This window comes from Cervus elaphus, chromosome 8 (assembly GCF_910594005.1).
Source record: "Cervus elaphus chromosome 8, mCerEla1.1, whole genome shotgun sequence".
Taxonomy (NCBI): Eukaryota; Metazoa; Chordata; class Mammalia; order Artiodactyla; family Cervidae; genus Cervus; species Cervus elaphus.
Window position 1 is genome coordinate 2,243,492 of NC_057822.1, and position 20,029 is coordinate 2,263,520.

Genomic DNA, 20,029 nt, shown 5'->3' on the forward strand with positions numbered 1-20,029 from the left:
ATGCCGAGAGCATTTTCTTCAGCTTGTCACTTACTTCTCAGCTTTATTTTTGGTGGGTTTTCCCCACCTTGTGTGTTACTTTTCTCTCCTCGGATCCATTTGGCAGCAAGCCAGGGGAGCCATAGCTTCCTCCTCATCCGCATCCGCATCTTCCCTGCCCAGTTCCGTCAGCCTAGGGCCCTTTTAAGTTTGTAGCCTGGGGCAGGCCCTTTGATTTACTGCCCCCTACATAATGAAAAAACCGAGATTGGAAAGTGGTCTCTCAGATCTTTCCAGAAGTCCTAGATGACCCCAAATCTCCTGGGCTCCCACCCCTGCTGGCTGCATAGGTCACAGGTCATCACGCCCCAGTGACCCCCAAAAAAGGGATAACTCAGGCCCCTTGGTGATAGCAGTTGATGCCAGCCAACTGGTTTGGCGGCTTGTGTCTCTAAATTTCCCTGATAATTTTTGGTGGAATGTAGGTTATAGCCCAGGACTGAAAGAGGGAAAGCACTATTCAATTGGGGAAAGCAATGAGAGCTGGCCCTTCCTGAGCCCTGCTGAGTGCCTTCTCTCCCCAGCAATCCCCACAAGTTAAGTGTTTCTGTGCTCATTTTTAAAATGAAGAAACAGAAGTTCAGAAAGGTTATGTCATTTGCCCCAGGAAACACAGCTCCCGAGGACCAAAACCAAGATGAAAAGGGAGCTCATCAAGATGTAAAACCTATGTCCTCTTGCACAGCCCCACTCACGGGACCTACTTGGATTCTGCAAACTGGCTTCCCTCATAGCTCAGCTGGTAAAGAATCTGCCTGCGATGCAGGAGACCCCTGTTCAATTCCTGAGTCAGGAAGATCTGCTAGAGAAGGGATAGGCTACCCATTCCAGTATTCTTGGGCTTCCCTTGTGACTCAGCTGGTAAAGAATCCACCTGTAGTGTGGGAGACCTGGGTTTGATCCCTGGGTTGGGAAGAGCCCCTGGAGAAGGGAAAGGCTACCCACTCCAGTATTCTGGCCTGGAGAATCCCACGGACTATACAGTCCACGGGGTCACAAAGAGTTGGACATGCCTGAGTGACTTTCACTTTCACTTCACTTTCACTTTGCCACCTGCTTGCTCTATGACACCAGGAAAGTTGCTTCATGCCTTCACCCTCAGCTTTCCTTCATCTCGGAAGAATAATTGCATGCCTCTATATCACGCCACATTAGGAGAGAACCAAGATTTTTTTCTTTTTTTGGGTGGCTTCCAGTGTCTTCCCATCGATGGTTGTTCAACAGCTAGCTGTGATTTTGGTACTCTGGCCGGAGAAGGTGAGCACACGTCCTTCTACTCTGCCATCTTGAACCAATCTCCTGGTTTTCTTATTCGCGGGTATTTGGCGTGGATCCCAAGCTCCTGAGAAGCCTGGGGTGGGCAGGAAGCTGCTCCATCCTACCCGGTTCACCCGCTGGCAGTGGTTCTCAGCAGAGAATCAAGTTTTTAAAACATGGTCATGAAAACTCCATAAATTGTAAAAGTGTTCAAATGAGGTGCAAATCCTAGGTGAATTTCACAGAAGCGCTTACTCACAACCTTACAATTTATACCAACGTGTATCAACCTGAATCCATCATACATACTATAAAGGTACAGGACAGATCTCCAACCGATTCCTACCCTCACAATCACACTCATTCATCTGCTCAACAAACAACCACTGTTTCCTAGGTCCTGGTAGGGTGGGGGGTGGAGGCAGACTGTATCTGTGACCTCAAGGAGCTCACACCAAGACACGCACATGCACACGTGCACACACATTCTTGTCTCCACTTGGGGGTTCCTTTTGAGAGTCTTGCTCTTCATGTCTGGGAACATTGCCTCTTCTGAGGTCTCAGAGACATGGAATCCTTAAGTTCACTTGAAATCAGGTTCCCATAGCCTCTGCCTGCTGCAACGATCCCAGCCTTCCCAACACATGGCAAATCTGTGTTCGTCTGGGTCCCCACACCTGGGGGTACAGGGAGGGCAAGTGTGGGCCTGCCCTTACAGAACACGGCAGCAGAGACATCTCAGCTTCTACCCAGCAGAACATTTCACGGAGGCGAGAATCAGGCCACTCGAGATCCAAGTGTACTTGCCCAGCATATTAGATACTTCTCTGTCTTTGAACTAACACTATTTGGAACTTCTTTGGTGGTGCAGGAGACAAGAATCCGCCTGCCAATGCAGGAGAAACAGGTTCGGTCCCTGGTCTGGGAAGATTCCACGTGCCTCGGAGCAACTAAGCACACGCATCCCAGAGCCCTCGGGTCCTAGAACCTGTGCTCGGCAACAAGAGAAGGCACCGCAGGAGACGCGCATGCACTGCAGAGAGGGGCAGACCGCTCACCGCAGCTCACCGCACGCAAAGCAATGAGGAGCCAGCACAGCCCCCCAAAAGCCAAAAAACTGACAGCTACTTACGTCAATGACGATGAATTTCAAAAACATTGTGTTGGGAAATAAAAGCAAGTTTCAAGATTAAACCTCCTGCAGCATACCATTATACAAACTGTAAAAACTACATCGTTCAATGTTAAAGGTAGTAAGCTTTTAAAAGGATGTATTTTACTTTCCTGTGATTGTGGTAACAGATTTCTACAGATTTGGTGGCGTAAGTCGACAGGAATCTATCCTCTCACGGTTCTGGGGATCACACTGTCACCAGGCCGAAACCAAGGTGTCATAAAGGACGTTCTCCCTGGGAGCTTTGTGGGAGAATCTCTCCCTTACTCCTTCTGGCTTCCGGTGGCTGCCAGCATTCCTTGGTTTACGGCCGTATCGCCCCAGCCTCTGTCCCCACAGTCACAGCAATCCATCCTCCCTGTCTGTGTCAAATCTCTTCTTTCCCCTCTCTTCGAAGGACACGTGGCATGTCATTTAGGGCCCTCCTAGATAATCCTGGATAATCTCCCCATTTCAAGATCCTTAGCTTAGTCTCATCTGCAAAGATCCTTTTTTATTTTAAGGTAACATTTACAGGTTCCAGGAATTAGGATCTGATATCCCTTGGACTGCAAGGAGATCAAACCAGTCAATCCTAAAGAAAATCAACCCTGAGTATTCATTGGAAGGGCTGATGCTGAAGCTGGAGCTCCAATGCTTTGGCTCCTGGTGAGAAGAGCCAACTCATTGGGAAAGACCCTGATGCTGGGAAAGATTGAGGGCAGGAGGAGAAGGGGATGACAGAGGGTGAGATGGTTGGATGGCATCACTGACTCAGGGGACATGAGTTTGAGCAAACTCCAGGAGATGGTGAAAGACAGGGAAGCCTGGCGTGCTGCAGTCAATGGGCAATGAAGAGTCAGAAACAACAATCTTTGGGGCTATGATTCAGCCTCCTTCAGCGTGTACAGAAATAACAGCAAATTCATGACTGTGTTTCTTCTGAAGGAAAAGAAAGGGAATAATTTGGTAGAGGAGAGCATGAGGAAGTTGTCTATAGGTGCCCCTCTATTATATCTGCGTGAAATACTTGATAATTTTTTTAAAAATTTAAAACCCTGCCACCTCCGAGCAGTGTGACCCTGGGCAATTTATTTCCCATTTCTGGACTTTCATCTCCTCCTCTGTAATATGAAGATACCAATCCCTCCTTCGTGAGAGTGGAGGAGCTTTCGAAAGTACCGTGTTTATGAAGCGCCTAGCAGGTGTCTGATTCATCGTAAGCCATCATTATTATTACTGCTGTTGTTACCTTTCTGAAACTGAGCAGCATTTTCTACTTCACACTCTCGGGCGCATGCAGACACGCACACACACACACTTATCGAGTGAGAGAAATAAGTTTTTCTGCTCCAAGCTCTGGTTTCTGAAACCCAGCATTGGTGGGGGTGGGGTGAGCAGAACAGCTGAAACCACAGTGGTAGAGGGGGGTGCGGGGGTGGGGGGGGCCCTGTGCAAAGGCCCTTTTTGATCTCCTCTAACTGCCACTATAGAGAATTAGATGGAATTCATTTCTATGATGAAGGAATTAATGGTTATGGAGAGAATTGGGTTCAGGTGGAAGACTTGAATCCAAAGAAGGGAATAAAGCCTTGAAATTCAAATGAAAAATTATTATATAAGCATAAAGGAAACCTATTTTACACCTGTAAGACTAAATGTATAAATATGAACCAACTGCTCCCTCTGGGAAATGGGGATTGTGCTTTTAATTCACCTAGACAAATATGCAGTGCTCGCTCCCTTCCATCTATACATTCCAATGAAGACCGGCATTTGCCGGGGCTGCAGAGTAACCCCCACCCCAAGACTGGCCACCTCCTCCCATGGTCTAAGCATCTTCTGGGTTCCCAAGGGCCCCCAGGAGGGGGCTGGGCTCCTGAACCTGCGAATTGCGTGGACAAGGTCATCTCAAAGACTCCCTCCCAGCTCTGGCATGCTCTGGTCTGGTCCTGCCATCCCCTCCCCACCCCTCCTCACCCCCAGGGACCCTCGCACAGGACATAATGCCCTACGGTCATTAGGCTGTTTCAATTTCACTCATTTATTCATTCAGTAGCATCTGTGAGCACCTGCCACATACCAGTCTCTGTGCTCAGTGCTGGCGATCACCCAGTTTACCAAGAGAAGAGATGGGAGCAAGAAAGAGAGCAGCCTTTAGAGTCACGGAGACTAAGGTGAAATCCTTCCCTATCCCCTGGTGGCTCCGTGACCTGGGACCAGCCTCAGTTTGACCTTTGGTGTTCAGTCGCTAAGTCATGTCCGACTGTTTGAGACCCCACGCACTGCAGCACACTAGGCCTCCCTGTCCTTCACCGTCTCCCGGAGCTTACTCAGACTCATGTCCAGTGAGTCGGTGATGCCATCCAGCCGTCTCATCCTCTGTCACCCCCTTCTCCTCCTGCCCTCAGTCTTTCCCAGCATCAGGGTCTTTTCCAATGAGTCGGCTCTTCACAGCTAGTGACCAAAGTATTGGAGCTTCAACTTCAGCATCAGTCCTTCCAGTGAATATCCAGGGTTGATTTCCTTTAGGACGGACCGGTTTGAAAAGGCAAAAAAGATATGACACCAGAGGAGCCCCTCCGGGTCGGCAGGTGTCCGATATGCCATTGGGGAAGAGAGGAAAAATAGCTCCAGAAAGAATTTGACCTTGGACCCCCCTGAAGCTCAGCTTCCCCTCTGTACAATACAGATGCTGGTATCTACCACGAGGAGTGGCTCTCAGATTAAGCAGGCTTTCCTGAGTGCCTGGCGTGGGGCTACCGTTCCAAACTACTACTCACCCCGGGGCTCAGGGTCAAAGAGTAACGTGGTCACTCGGTTTAGCCCTTTCTTGAGCGCCCTGTGTTCTAGCTCAGCCCCAGAACTGAAGGGAAAAATGCTGCCAACTGGAGGCCGCGGGAGGGAGTGGGGCCAGCACCCGCTGAGGGCCGAGTGCAGATCAAACACTAGCCTAGGTGTTTGCATCCAACTCACCGCTGCTGCTGAAGACGGCACAGAGCAGCCACGCTCGGAGCTCCATCTGAGCGTCTTTCTCTCTGCCTGTGTGTCTAATCGCCCTTCTCAGGCTCCAAGAGGCTGAGACAGTCTTGGCACACAGAAGCCACGCCAAAGGTTCAATATCCCTACAAATCACTCACCTCACAAGATTCAAGACCCCGTCTCCCAGCCTTTTCTCAAGTCCAGACATCCTGCTTGTGCCAGATTCATTCATTCACCCACCCATTTATCCAATGAGTATTTCCTGAACATCTACTAGGGAACTTAGCTGACAGCAGGAAATACACAGAGGAAGTGCTCCTGCATCCAGGAGAAGAAAGACCCCTCCCCACATGACGGAGGAGGGGCCTTCTCCAGGAGAGGACACCTTGGGGACCCGAGGAGCTCAATTCCACCAGCTTCCCCTTAGCAACAAGCCCATCTGAGGTGGGAACCCAGCAGGGTTTGACCTTTGCATCCTCAATCCGGTCCCACCCCAGCCCTCCAAAGCCTGGGGGCCCAGAGGGAAAGTTTGACCGGGCTTGCGGGCGTCCCTGGAACGTGTGCAGAGCCACAAGCTCCAGGCTGGCTGGAGCAGACCGCCGCCACCCCTTTTGGATTTGTTTAATGAAAACGCTTTGCCGTTTCCATAGATGCTCAGCTGTGATAAGGTAACCGTGTGAGCACGGTAGACAACCCGTTAGCGCTGGACTCAGGGCAAGTTGAACTTGGAGAAATGAACTTAAGGGGCCAGTGACGGCAGCCCATCTTCATCCAACACGTGGTCTTTTGTTCAGGCGGCCGGGGGCTTGGGAGGAGACAGACGCCCCTCTGCAGGTGCCTCCGTGGGTCCAGCACACAGGGCTTTCTGCGGCACACTCACTTCCACCTCCTCGGTCTGTGTGTGTGCACGCACACACAGGCACACACGCCCACATACAGACGTCCCCGCGCGCTCTCACACACTCGTCTGGGTACCCAGGCGCGCTGAGCTCACTTGTCCTCACGCACACTCTGACACGCAGTCACCTGCATCCCACTCCACGCCCCTTAGGCCACTGGGGCCCGATCGAAGGGACACTCTCGTCTTCCTGGGCAGGTCCTTTGCCCACCCCAGAAATGGCAAGGGAAGAGACAGTCACGGGCAGAGGGAAGGTGTGTACAGATGTGGGGGGGCACACTGTGAAGGCAGCCTTGACGGCATTTCTGAAAGTCACCGGAAAAGCAGTTACGAGAGAGGGAAGTCCAGGGGAGGAAGAGGAGGACGGGGGCGGTCCCAGCGGTCCAGTCACCACGGCAGTGAGAGACCCAGGCGCCTCGGCACCTCTGAGCTCCGACCTCACTGTCCCTCCTTCCAAATTTCCAGGAGGTTCTCAGGACAGGAGAAAGAAGAGCGGGAGGAGAGGGAGGAGGACAGAGCCCCAGGAAGAAGGAAGGAAGGAGGAGGCTGCCTGAAGCCTGAGGAACAGCGGGCCTGGGAGAAGCCTCGTTAGGAGTGCGCTGTTGTTGTTTACCTTGGGAACTGGAATCCAAGGCACCCCATTCTGTTTTTCTGGGGGAAATTAAAACGTCAAGCCCAGCAACACCCCCGTTTTCTTCTTCCTCCTCGGGTTTGGGCAAATATTTCAAGGTCACTCTGAGAAGAGTGTTCCTTCGTAAGAGGAAAAAAATAATAAAAGATGCTGGGGAGTGGGGGGAAAGGTGTTTTTTCTCAAGGCTGCCTCTTCGAATACAGCCCTGAGGAATTCTGGCCTCCGGAACCTGGAGAGAGCCCGAGCCGCCACTGGAGGGGCCTTTGTTCCCAGATATTCCATTTCTCTCCCCGCCCCCACCTCCCTCATTATCAAACATTTGAAGACTGAATAATTCCGTTTGTCGACGTCTTCGGCTGGAGCCTCTGAAAATGCAAAAGTCTCTGCCAAAATCAAAACCCTTGGTTTTCAAGGTGGATTTATCACCCTTTAAAGGAAGGTTTATTGGGTAATCGCCTTCAAAAGGTGCTCACTGCATAGGGATCTGAAAGAGTGTCCTCTCCCTTGGGCTGAGGGAGAGACTCCTGGCCCCCTGGGGGCCGGGAAAGGAGTGCCACTGGCGGCCATGACTGATCTCACACGTCTCATCAATCCACAGCCAGAGAAAGACCAACTTCCGCAGCTGAAGTCAACCTGCGGTCTTGCCCATAACCCTTGGGGCTTTGTCTTTCCCATTTTAACTGGGGTTGGAGGGTTCCATTTGGGAACGTGGGGGGTGGGAGATTCCTTATTTTAGCATTGTTGTGGCCCTTCAAAGAGAGGTGGAGGAGACCTTAGACCAGACAAGGTGGCGGTAGAGAACCACTGTTCAAGCCTTTAGGGCGTCTAGGAGAGAGTAGTTTCTGCAGGGAGCGGGGTGCTCAGCCACACTGGGCCGGGCCTGGACAACCTCCTTTCGAGAGTTTACGGTAGCTGCCAAACAGAGGAGGGTGTCTTCCCAAAGGTCTTGTCCAAACCCATCTAACCAAAGCCCGCCCCCGCCACCCGCACCCGGGACTCAGGCTCAGAGAGCCAAGGAGGACCGCACATACTTCCGGAAACCGTGGCGATGGGGGACGCGGTGGACAAAGTGGGCAGAGGAGGAGAGGAGATGGCCGGGGAGAAGTCAGGAAGGCCGAGAGGAAGAGAGAGGGGCCTGGGAAAAAAGACAGAGGAGCCCGTGACACAGACTGTGGGGGGCAGGGAGGGACCGAAAAGTGTGTGCGAGAGGCCGACAGCGAAAGAGGAGGGGAATAAACAGGGAAAGCAAGAGACTGGGGTGAGGGGCTGGAGGGAACGCTTCCCGGCCACCTTCTGCCCAACAGACGCCCTCTGGCCTACAGCAGCAAGTGGGGCTCTTGGGAGGAGGTTAACCCTGTGTTGGGGAGCAAAGCGGGGCCAGGGGGTCAGCACGGGAACCGAGAGGAGGGGGAGTGTTCCCTCCCCTTCCAGCGGTGGCTGCCCCAGCGCCCAGGTGAACCACCCCTCCTTTCCCCTGCTGGATGTGAAATCGCCATTTCACCCCGCCACACTTCTTAATTGTTGCAAAACTCATTTGTGAAATTGGTCTCCAACAGGCGAGAACGGCCACGCTCATTCCGACAGACACCCCCCTCTTTCTCCCCCTCCGCCCACCCCGCGGGAGCCCACGGGATCCCCCAGCCACGGAAACCCAGCGTTGGCGCCGCCAGCCTGGGTTTAGGGGCTCCGACTGGGGGGACAGGGGTGGGAATCTCCCTCGCGACTGACTGAACCCGCCCCGCTGAATCTTCTGCAGCAGCGGAGGGCAGGGACCAGGCCAATAGTTAGATGGCCCCCGAATGGGCCGCCCGAGTTCCAACGTCCTTGGCAGCCGCCGGTCGGGGGCCTGAACCGAGAGGTCTGGCTGCTTGCTCGCCCCACTGGGTCCGGAGACGAGCCCGAGCCCACGCCCACACCCGCGGCCAAGTGCGCCGGGAGACGGAGCTCAGAGCGCCCCAGAGGGCTTCTCTCACCCCGGGGACTGACCAAATCCTGACTCACACCTCCCTGGTGGGCGCTTAGAGCTACGCTAGGACAAGGAAGAGACGGCAGAGCCTAAACGCGGGCACCGACCCTCACTCAGAAGCACACACGCCCACCGCGACCTACACGCAGACGCACCTTCCCCAGTGCTCACACAGACGTGGGCACAAGCCTGTATTCACACACAGACACGCTGGCCCACTCCACCCACACACACACAGAGGCAAGGAGGCTTAAATTCTTCATCACCGTGATGGAAGTGACTGATGGACGCATGAATGCATGAACAACATGTATGTGTGTATGTGTGTGTGTGTTACATAGGTATGTGTGTGTGTTACATACAGCCACCCAAGGAGGTCAAGGCAGGCCAGACCCGCCAGTGAGATGAGATGGAAAAGGGGCTGACTCAAGGCTGACTCACCGTCCCCAGACCCACACATTGCCGTGTAAAATGCCGCCTTCTCATCTCTCTTGGGGGCAAGTGGATTCAGTGGGGTAGCATCTCCAGAAAGGAAAGGGTCACAGAAAACCTGGCAGGGCCCCTGTAACTCGGGCAGCCTGGCACCCTGGTTTCCTAAAGGCACTGGTGGGGGGGGGGCATTCCAATTTTAAAGCTCCTTGGCCTTCCCCCCTCAATTCTGGGGCCCCTAGGGGGCATGAGTGTAACAGCTTTGCAGCGGGCCCCCATTTCTAGAAGGTCTCCCCCACCCCCGCCCCACCTCCTGCGGGAGCAGCCCCCAGTACTGGAATAGAGGGGAGAGGAAGGAGATTGTCACATGCTGAGGGGGCAAAGGTCACAGGTGAGGAAAGGGGGAGGGGAGGGGGTGCCCGGGGCCAGCCTGAGGAGGCTCCCAGGCCAGGCCAGGAGGGGGCTGACCCCAGCACGGGGAGAGGGCGGGCAGGGGGCAGGCTGGGGGTGGGGGCGAGTTTGGGGGATGGGTTTATTTTATTGTATCTGGCCTCCAGCGCTGGGCCGGAGACACTCTTTCTCGGGGGAGACAAAAGACCCGCAGTCGTGGCGTCCTGCCCCGCTGGGAGGGCGTTTCGCCCCTAGGACTCGGCATCCCCCTGGCAGAAGGGTCCAGTCATTCCAGCCCTGGGGAAGGTGGCGAGAGCGCAGAAAGGCAGGACCTCCCACCCACACTCAGTGATTAACTGGGGCTCCCTCCCCCCACCAGCAGAGGACTTCTGAACTGGGGTGCTCAGGGGGTACCCCCATTCCCAATTGCCAGCCCTTTGGACCCCCAGATCCTGGGCACCAACTTGCGGGTCCACTCAAGGCAGCGAAGTACCTGCTGGAGAGGGCTTCTGGGCATGAGCTGAAGAGGGGCAGGAGTTTAATCCTGGCTGGAGATGGGTGAGGGCTGGGGCCCCGGGACGGGAGGGGAGGAGGGAGTGGGTCCCTAACACTGAGCAGAGGGCTTTCTGAGCCCCATACCCCGCCATCCTTCTGGGCTTCCCAGAGCTGCAGGAGGCCAGGCAAGAATAGGACACCAGGGCTCAGAGGCAGCTTCGCCAAGAAAGTCATACCCCCACCCCCAGGTCACCTAGGCCAATTCCAGGTGGACCCCAATGGCAGAAATGTCAGAGTGTGTGAGTGAGACCAGGGAGAAGATGTGAGATCCAGCTGGGCTCCGACTCTGGGAGGCTAGAGCTGAGGCGAGAATTCCAGGCAACCACCGACGGGAGGCAGGCATTCCCATGCAGCCGGACTGCAGAGCCAGGCTGTGGGCGACCGGGGGACTGGGGGCTCGGCCGACCCGGCCCATCAGTCAGGGGAAGACACCGGGACTGGGGGGGGGGCCTCCCCTTCTCCCTCGCCCCCCCAGCCCCCAACACGCCCCCGCCTTTTGCACCGTTTTAACGGGCGGTTCAGATGCTCCCCCCAAAGCAAGGTGAGTCGAGGCTTAAAAAACAGAGGGGGGAAAAAATAAATTCGTAGAAAATTTCTTCGTTATTGGTCCTCGGCTGCCTTCCGCCCTGGCCCCCTGCCCTCCTCATGAATAAAAGAAAAGTCCGAACCCATCACGTCTCATTCGCCGCCGCCTCCTCCCGCGCGCGCTCCAGCCAGCACTTGTGCGCAACTTACCCAGCGGATCGCTCGCCCCTCGCCTCCCCTCGTCTCCCCCCCGACCCCGCCACCCCCTCGTTGCCCCCCGACTCCGGCCCACGAAACCCGAGAGGTTCCTTCTTCCCTCCCCAGATCTTCGGGGTGGGGGGGGCGGGAGTGTGAAAGCTGGCGTGTCCGCGAGGAGCGAGTGTGGTCGGAGAAAGAAGGCGTGGAGAAGAGCCGGAGAGGAGAGGGCGGGGGAGCGAGAGGATAAATATATAAATAAATACGGAAACAGGAATCCAGTCCGCAGCCGCTCGGCTCAGAAACTTTGGCCCGCAGCGCGGGAGCGCGGCCCTCGCCAGTCCGAGGCTGGGGGCCCGGACTCCGGCCGCGATCCCCCCGCCACCCCCGCCAGCCTCGCTCGGCGTCCGGTCCACGGCCCCCGCTGCTGCCCCGCGCATCCGCCCGCACAACTTCTGGCCGAGCGGGGCGGGCAGAGGAGGCCTCGGGGTGGCTGTGTTCGTTTGTTTGAACTTCCTCGTCGCCACCTCCCCTCTCTCCCCAGCCTCCCGACCTCCGCCCCCCAACCTCACCCCCACCCCGCCCTCCCCAGCTTCTGGACGCGAGCGGCTGCTGCCGGGGGTGGGGGGTGGGGAGTGTTTGCCGAGGGGAGGGGGAGGAGGTTTAAAAAAAAAAGGAGGCGAAGAAGAAGAAGAGGAAAGAAAGAGATCGCGGCAGGGGGAAGGGGAGCTGACGGAAGCGATTTTTGCGGACTCGGGACCCGCCGCCGGCGTGCGCGAAGAATGGCGGCCCTTCCCGGCACGGTACCCAGGATGGTGCGGCCGGCTCCGGGGCAGAACTACCCGCGCACGGGGTTTCCCCTGGAAGGTAAGAGCGCCCGGGGTGGCCTCCCTCCTCCGCCAGGGCCTCCGCGTCCTCGGAGAGGTGGCAGTCTTCGCGGGGCGGCGGTGGCGCCAGCACGGGGGGAGCCGGGGGGTTCCCTTCCCTTTTGGGTCCGAGTCCCGGCGCCCGACCCAGGAAGTTTCTGGGGACCCACACTTGTCCGTTTTCGCGTGGGTTTCACCGACCGGCGGCCCCAGCGTCGCAGGTCCTAGGTTCCGGCCTTTCCCCGCCAGGCTGAACTCCGAGGCGATCTCGAGTCCTAGTCAATTTCAAGTCCTAGTGATCTCAACTCATTCCACTATTTTCTGATACTTTCCACCTAATACTCTCTCTGCTCTCCCGCGTTCTGCCAGCTACGGGGCTTTCTACTCTTGTTTTGAATTGTTCTTTTCACCCCGGGAAGGTTTAACAATCCCTTTTATTTCGAAATATCAACAGTGTGTGATGTTTTATCCGTCTTAACTAGGACCTCGCCTTCGAGGCTGGAAACAAACAAAAAAATTACTTCGAGGCTGAAGTAATGAACAGTAACGATTTCCGCCCCCCAGAAACTTTGCACTCGGGCTTCCGAACTCTAGAAATCCCTCGGGAGAGACCTCAAGACGGCGAGAGGGCACGGAAATGTCCAGACAAGGGGAAAATGTTAGTTTTCTAAGGTGTCCTCCCTAAACACCCAGCACCGGGGATGAGCCGGAGGGACTGGCGGGGTGAACCGGTTCTCGGCTCCAGCAAGGGCTGGAGCGCACCAAGACCATTTCCTGGGTTTTTGTTTTGTTTTCTTTTTAAACTAATATTAGGCCTTCGACCTGTCAACTGAGGGATCCCTTGGCTTCTGGGGGTAGGTAGCCCAGGATGTCAGACGTGGTTAGAGATAGGTGAGACTTTTTTTTTTAATTAGTCTTATAATTGTGTGAGCCACTTGTGCGCAAGGAAGGGAAACAAGGCAAGGAGGGGAAGGACGGGCAGGCAGCCTGCGATCTGTGGAGGGGGGTGTCCCTCCGGCAGCTAGACGGCGCGGGTCCCGGAATTAGACCGCGGCGAGGAGAGCGGCTCCGTGATCAAGTGCGCGCGAGCAGCCACGCAGGCGGGAGAGCGCGCCGGCCCGGGGATTTGTCGCAGCGCTCTCTTGTAGCGAATGCAAGTAAAACAGGCGGCCGTGGCCGCGCAGCGGATTAGGACAATATTTGCCCAACATGACGGAGAATACTGAAGAGAGCCGAGAGCCGGTCGCTAAAGAGGCTCTTGAATATAAAGTTGGGCGCTCGAGAGCTCTCCAGCACTAATGGCACATCCCGCCACGGAGACCGAGTCACTCTGACTTGGCGACGCACGATTTCTGATTAAATCCGAGGGTGGCTTCAGGCACCCACTTTTCCATGGTGGGGGGGACCGGCAGAGCGAGGGGAGGAGGCGGTAAGAACAGCTCAGCCACCGAGCCTCTGCTCGCCTCCTTTCTTCCAATTATACTGCCAGCTCCCTCCACTCCCGGGGGCTGTGAAATCGTTCTAATCTACCAGATCTCCGCAACCGCGAGTCCCCAAATTGGGGGGATCGAAGCTGGATTAGTGCACCGGGTGTCCCCCTCCACCCCCAACCTTCTGGGAAGAAATTGTGTGGACTCTGCATTAAAGCCTCCTCTGCGTGCTGCCCTCCCCGGCTCACACGGAGGAACCGCGTCTGTCTTCCTGGTTCCCAGAAGGGACTCTGGCCCATCTGTGCACCGGCCTCTCCAAACCTGCAGAGACAGTTCATGGGTGTCTGAGGCCAAATGAGTATTTGATTTAGGAGCTTGCTGCCAGTGGAGCAGTTCACCCCCAAATTATCCCCAAACGAAATCTGAACTGCGAGAGGGGTTGGAAGGAAGTGGAGTCCCTCGGGGGCAGCCAGGAGCCCCCGGGGACAGCAGCCAGAGGCTTTCTGTCGCAGGCCCCTCTGCCGGCCCCTCTGCTGCACCTCGGCCATCCAGTTATGGGTAGGACAGTTCTGCTGCAGAAGCCGGGGCTGTAAATACTAGTAATCCACCAGCCTTTCCGGGCCGATACCCAATGGATCAGACTTGACCACTTAGAGCATGGAACCGACCGGATGGGCCCCATTGCACCCGTTATCAGCCTCTCTAGGAAGCAAGCAGACCCTCTGTCCAAGCTGCCGGCCCAGGGAGGCATCGGTTCCAGAGTCCCCAGGCTCCGCGGTCTCTGGGCTCTCCCCTCTCCCCTCTGTGCCTCTCCCCCCCTTCTCAGACACAGACCCCCAGGTGTGTCCTCATCCCCCTCGAGCAGCAGGACTGGGGACAGGGAGCATCTCGGAGGACTCTGGCAGCCGGCCGTGACCACTATCCCCATCCCTGCCGGGCCTTCCCTTGGCTTCATGGCAGCTTCTCCCTGACATCTGAACTGCCACAGCTCCAAATGTGGGGGACAGAGATCTGCTTACAGGGGTCTCGGGGCTCAAACAAAACTGAAATCCAAAGGGCGGAACTCAGTGTCTTATCCTCATCCTCACCCTGGGTCTCTCTTTTTCCTCATCTCCCCCTTCCCTCTCCAGTGTCAACTCCGCTTGGCCAAGGCCGGGTCAATCAGCTGGGTGGGGTCTTCATCAACGGGCGACCCCTGCCAAACCACATCCGCCACAAGATTGTCGAGATGGCCCACCACGGCATCCGGCCCTGTGTCATCTCCCGCCAGCTGCGTGTCTCCCACGGCTGCGTCTCCAAGATTCTCTGCCGCTACCAGGAGACCGGGTCCATCCGGCCTGGGGCCATCGGCGGCAGCAAGCCCAGAGTGAGTGTCTTTGCCGCAGAGCTGACAGCCAGCCTTCCCGTGGCTGGGGGTCCTGGCTGGAGCCCTGCTCTCTACCCTGTGTCATCCAGTAGCAGTGGGGAGTCTACATGCTACCTATGGGCAGTACAGTGGAAGAGGGTCCTCAAGCCCAGGCCTCCACCATTATTTGAATTTCTCAGGGATGGGGATAACTGGGGTCCAGATTGCCCAACAGGCCATTGAGTCATTCCCGTGTTGTCCCTACATCTGCCCAGAACCCCGTTGCCATCCCAGATAAGGGAAATCTTCCTTCAGTCTTGCCTGGAATAGTTGGGGCGGGGGCGGGGGCGGGGGCGGGGGGGGGGGGGCGGGGGCGGGGGCGGGGGGCGGAATCCTAATTAGGTTTCTAGTTTATTACCTATCACTATCCTGTTGCACATTCCCCAGCCCCAGCTGCCTTCCTGGGAGCCAGGAACAGGTTTCTGTAAAGGATGAAACCAGTCTCAGAATGGAGGCAGGGTGACCAGAGCCATCAGCCTGGCCCCGGGGCTCCTGGGAGGTTGATATTAAAAGTGTCTCCCTCCCCCCACCCCATCTTTCCACTCCGACTCTCCCACCTCCACCTCTGAAGCAGGTGGCGACTCCGGACGTGGAGAAAAAGATCGAAGAGTACAAGAGGGAAAACCCAGGCATGTTTAGCTGGGAGATCCGAGACCGGCTGCTGAAGGACGGGCACTGTGACCGCAGCACCGTGCCCTCAGGTGAGAAGGCAGCTGAGCCAGCAGAGCTGCCCGGAGTCCTCAGCCTGCGTCTTCTGTTTCCAAGTCACCAGGGCCAGGGCTTGGGTCGTGTGGGGCTGGAGCTGGGAGCCGAGAGGAGAGGATGGATGACGAGGAACTTGGAGAAAAAGTTGGGAGAAAAAGCACCAGAGTGCAAAGGAGGCGAGGGCACAGGAGGGAATTAAAACTGTAAGGAAGATGGGAGCAGGGAGGAAGGGAGGAAAAGAAGTTAGGAAAGGAGAGAGGAGGAGAAGGAAGGAAGGGAGGGAGGAAAGAGGGAGAAAGGAAGGGAGGCCGGGAGGGAGAGACGGAGGGGGGAGGAAGGAGTTGAGCAGAAAGTTACAGAGCTGGGTGACAAGGGAAGTTCGGCCTACAGAGATGAGTCCAGCCTAGAAGGGTAGGTCACAAGCTCCCTGGACTTTGCTCCAAGTCACCATTTCTGTGCTGTTGCTGCCACCGGCCCCCAGTGGGTCCCGAACGTGGAGGCCCTGGATCTTGCTGCCGGCGGGTGGGAAAGTGCCCCCGGTGTATACGTGTGTGTACCTGAGCATTCAGGCTGTGGGGCTGGGAGTGTGGGGAGCAGCCAGCGGCTGGAGGGGCTCCGGGGAGGTTCTGGGGGTGGGGTGGGTATGAGTGCATCTAGGAGAGGGGGCAGGCCACCCACTCCGGTATTCTTGGGCTTCCCTGGTGGCTCAGCTGCTAAAGAATCTGCCCGCGAACACGTGAGACCTGGGTTCGATCCCTGGGTTGGGAAGATCCCCTGGAGAAAGCAATGGCTACCCACTCCAGTATTCTGGCCTGGAGAATTCCATGGACTGTATAGTCCACGGGGCCGCGAAGAGTCGTACACGACTGAGTGACTTTCACTGACTGATGGAGGGTATGTGATCGTGCAAAGTCCAAGTGTGCAGAGACGTGATAGGGAGGCTCTAGGTGGGAGCCTCTGCCACGGCCTTGGGGAGTCCTGCCCCCGGGGAGTCTCCGTGTGAGTGACAGTACCTGCGCCTCCCAATAAGCCTAGGTGTTTACCTGCGATAGGGGTGGGGTGGGTGTGAGTCCCCCTGAGTGTGTGTTTAGAGGGGAAACGCGCTTCCTGACTTCTCCCAGGGCCCCAACGACTTATACCCGCTCTTTTGCCTTTGCATTTCTGAGGTTTAGTGAGTTCGATTAGCCGAGTGCTCAGAATCAAGTTCGGGAAGAAGGAGGAGGAGGACGAAGCGGATAAGAAGGAGGAGGACGGCGAGAAGAAAGCCAAGCACAGCATCGACGGCATCCTGGGCGACAAAGGTAGGGGGCCGCCCCGCGCCGGGGACGCCGAGCCCGCGGGGCTGCTCGTGCGCCTGCGTGCGGGCCGGTGGCGGCTCTGTCCCACCGGACCGGCTGGCGGAACGAGAGCCTGTCGGGGTGTGTGGGGAGCGCCCCCTCGGTGCGCCCCCCGGCCGGGCTGGGAGCGGCTCCCGCGACGCCGGTGCAGCGCGTGGGGGCTCCGGGGGCCTCGAACCGCGCACCCTGGCGCGCCCGCTCCAGCCGAGGGCTCCGGGTCGTGCGTCCTCCGGGGCCGGCGTTTTGGCTGCCAGTCCCGGTGTCGATCTATTATTTATAGGAAACTTGGGCAAAGGGGCGGGGGGCGAAGAAGGAGGAGCAGGCCCGCGGCTCCCTAAATGAATTTGTTAACCAGACCCGCACACGCTCTTTAAACGGTCCCTTGAAACCCCGCCTGACAGTTGACTGACCGCTGCAATCAATAAAAATTAGCGCGGGCCGCGTGGGCCGCCGCCTCACTCTCCGACCCGCGACGCCAGGGCCGCACAGACAGCGCGGAGGCAGAAGCGTACATTTTTAAGGCGCTTTCCTCTTGGGCACGCGCCAGTGGGCCCAGGGGTGGAGGCCAAGCTCCCAGATGCCCGGGGTGGGGGTGGGGTCTCCGTGGGAAGGAGAGTTTCGGGCTCCACCACGCCCTCTCCCCGCTTTTAGCGGGCTGGAGTCTGAGCCCTGCCGTTTTAGAGAGGAGCTAGGGAAGGCATTTCTCTTTCAAGCGCCTGCACGTCCAGGAAAGGGGGGGGGGTGCTTTTGTTTACTGACGGGTTAGTTTCAGGAGAAAGGAAAGTCCTTCCCCATCACCACTGCCTCCACAGGTCTCTTTGAGACTTGGTCAGTGTGTTTGGGGGCGGGGGGGGGGGGTTGGTCGTGGAAAAAGAAATAGAAACGCAAGACCCAAAGTCACAAAGATGGACCAGGGAAAGAAGCTAAACCCCCAGACACAGCGCAGGGAGGGAGCAGGCAAACAGGAAAGGCAATGGCCATTATAACCTCCAAAAAAAAAAAAAGTGGCTTTGGAAAAAATGGGGGAGGAGTGTCTTGAACCCCGAAACTTGTTCAAGCGCACAGTTATGTTTGAGTTTCCTTCCAGGGGGTTATTGAGGTCCTCCTCTCCTCGCCTCCCTGGAACTTCTCCCCGGGTCTCCCTCCGGTTTTCAGTAGTCTCTCCCAACCTTGAAGATGAACTTCACAGACAAAGCTGCTTCCAAAGACAAGTCCCAGCGAGGCCCAGCCCCCACAGGCCTGGTCTAAGGGGGAGGGGGGGAGCAGGGGCAGCCCAGTGTGAGAGCAGGCTGGGGCTGGGGAAGGGGCGGGCTATTGACATTCAGGGCCCCTAGTAGAGCCCAGTCCCACCGGGACAAAAGGGCAGGAAAGAAAGGGAGCGGGCTGTGCCCGGCACCCCGCTGTGCAGAGCCTGCGGAGGGCTTGGGGTCTGCAGGGGGCGGGGGGACCTGCATGCCAAGGAGCCCCTGGCTGGGCAGAGGCAGTCTGGGATCCCTGCGTGGGGAGCCACTCCATGTTTCAGTTTGGACTAGAAAGGGACTTAGTTGGACTTCCTTTGTGGGGGGCTGGGAGGGGACAGAGAACTCGAATAATCTTTCCTGGTCAAATACAGCACTGCAGACGCATCTTCTGAGAGGTACCCTGGGAGGAAAGAAGAGGTTTGGTTTTGTTGGGAGAGACTTTTAAGTGTGTGTGTGTGTGTGTGTGTGTGTGGCACGGGTATGTCCAATTCAGTCTGTGAGGAAGCACAACAGATGCATTTCTCCTGAGACGGAAGAGAAAGAAAGAAAGAGGGTAGCAAGTCTGGTCTGACGATGCCTTTGGCTCAAAGGAATCCAGGGGTTTCTAGTGCTGACCTGGGCTTACAGAACCAGCAGACAAGCAGTTTCGTTGGACAGAGGTTTTCCCTGAGTGGAACCGGGAAGCTCCAGGTCCCCAAGGGTTTCAGTATGAGGCTGGCGGTTGCAGAGCACTGGCGCTTCTAGGAGTCTAGGAGCGGAGTTGCAGAAATGAAATGAAAGCGGTGGGCCGGGTGTCCAGAAAGCCGTGTGGCTTGGGGTGTGTGGAGCCCTGTGGCTAGGAGCTGGATGGCCGTGTAAGTGCATGTGTCTCTCAGTGTGGCTGTCTGCTCACCAGACTTTGGAACGGAATCGTGGGGGTCTGCCTGGATGTGTGGTGTGATCGCAGACTGGTGGAATGGATGATGTGAGAGTTGGGAAGAGAGAGGGGCTGTCTTTCCATCTGGGGACAAATGGTATCTATCAGCTCTGGATGTGAGTACCTTGGCCAGTGACTGGCATCCTGGTGAACCACCCACTTGGAAACTCTCATCTCTTTCCCAGGCCTCAGGTGTCAGTTTCATGGCCAAGTTAAAGGTGAAAAGACCTCCCAGCCTCCACCCGCCTGGGCCAGGTGGGAGAGGCAGAGATCCCCTTGGGCAGAGCAGGGGGAGGGGTGCACACCCACAAACTTTGTTTTGGCTTCTTGCTCTTGACAAATCCTTTCTCCGGGGGTTGCCCCTCTCATGGCGGGGAGTCGCCCAAGAAGGGGTTTAAGAGCTCTCCTCTTTAAGCGCTAAAGAGAGATCCCTCCCTGAGTCCGTTTTTTCCTATCGTCCGCTTGGCATTTAATAATGTTAAGACTTATTAGAGCTGGTAATGAAAACTGGGACTGCTGAATAGGAAACTGTGTTGGAGAGGGGTGTAATAGCTTCCAGGCATGGTAAGAAACTATTTATCCGCAATCAGTCCTCACTCTCAGAGTTTGAAGCACAAACGTTAAGTTGAAGGGTTTTAAAGCAGATTAAATTGAGCTTTTATTTCTGTGCACTTTCATCTCTGAACAGCTCACTCCTGCTCCCCTTGGGCTGATATTCATGAGGCTGTTCATATTTTTTTTTTTTTTTGCTCTTATCCTTGTTAAGACTGAGTTATTAGGATTGTTAGTTGTGAGAATTCTCAGACCACTGTGGATAGGAGCTCCGGCCACACTCAGCACACCTGGAAAGGTTCATTGCCCTCAGCCACTTGGCCTCTGTCCTCTTCACCCCTTCTCCGAGGAGAATCAGGGCAGACCCAGGCAGGAACCAGCCTGGGAAAGGCTTTGAGGAGGGATGGGGAAAGAAAAAGATTTTCCCAACCTGAGTCCAGGGAGATGCTTGTGGGAAATTTGATAGGGGTTTGCAGAGTCAAATTGGTCTTCTGTGAGAGCTGAGGGAGTGAGTGTGAAGAAATAATTTAGAAAAAGAGTAACAACAGTAATAATCA

General features: G+C 56.3%; 1 protein-coding gene across 3 annotated transcripts in view; it reads left to right on the top strand.

The window, feature by feature from the left end:
- Positions 1-11,183: 11,183 nt before the first annotated feature.
- Positions 11,184-20,029, top strand: part of PAX7 (paired box 7) — a 107,796-nt gene continuing 98,950 nt past the window's right edge. The window contains exons 1-4 of one of the 3 annotated variants that reach the window (XM_043908965.1): positions 11,184-11,887; positions 14,447-14,682; positions 15,293-15,422; positions 16,593-16,727. In XM_043908965.1, coding sequence (XP_043764900.1) covers positions 11,803-11,887; positions 14,447-14,682; positions 15,293-15,422; positions 16,593-16,727 — 586 coding nt within the window. In that variant the 5' untranslated portion in view covers positions 11,184-11,802. The remainder of the gene's footprint in view (positions 11,888-14,446; positions 14,683-15,292; positions 15,423-16,592; positions 16,728-20,029) is intronic. The other 2 variants (XM_043908967.1, XM_043908966.1) reach the window with 2 other exon arrangements.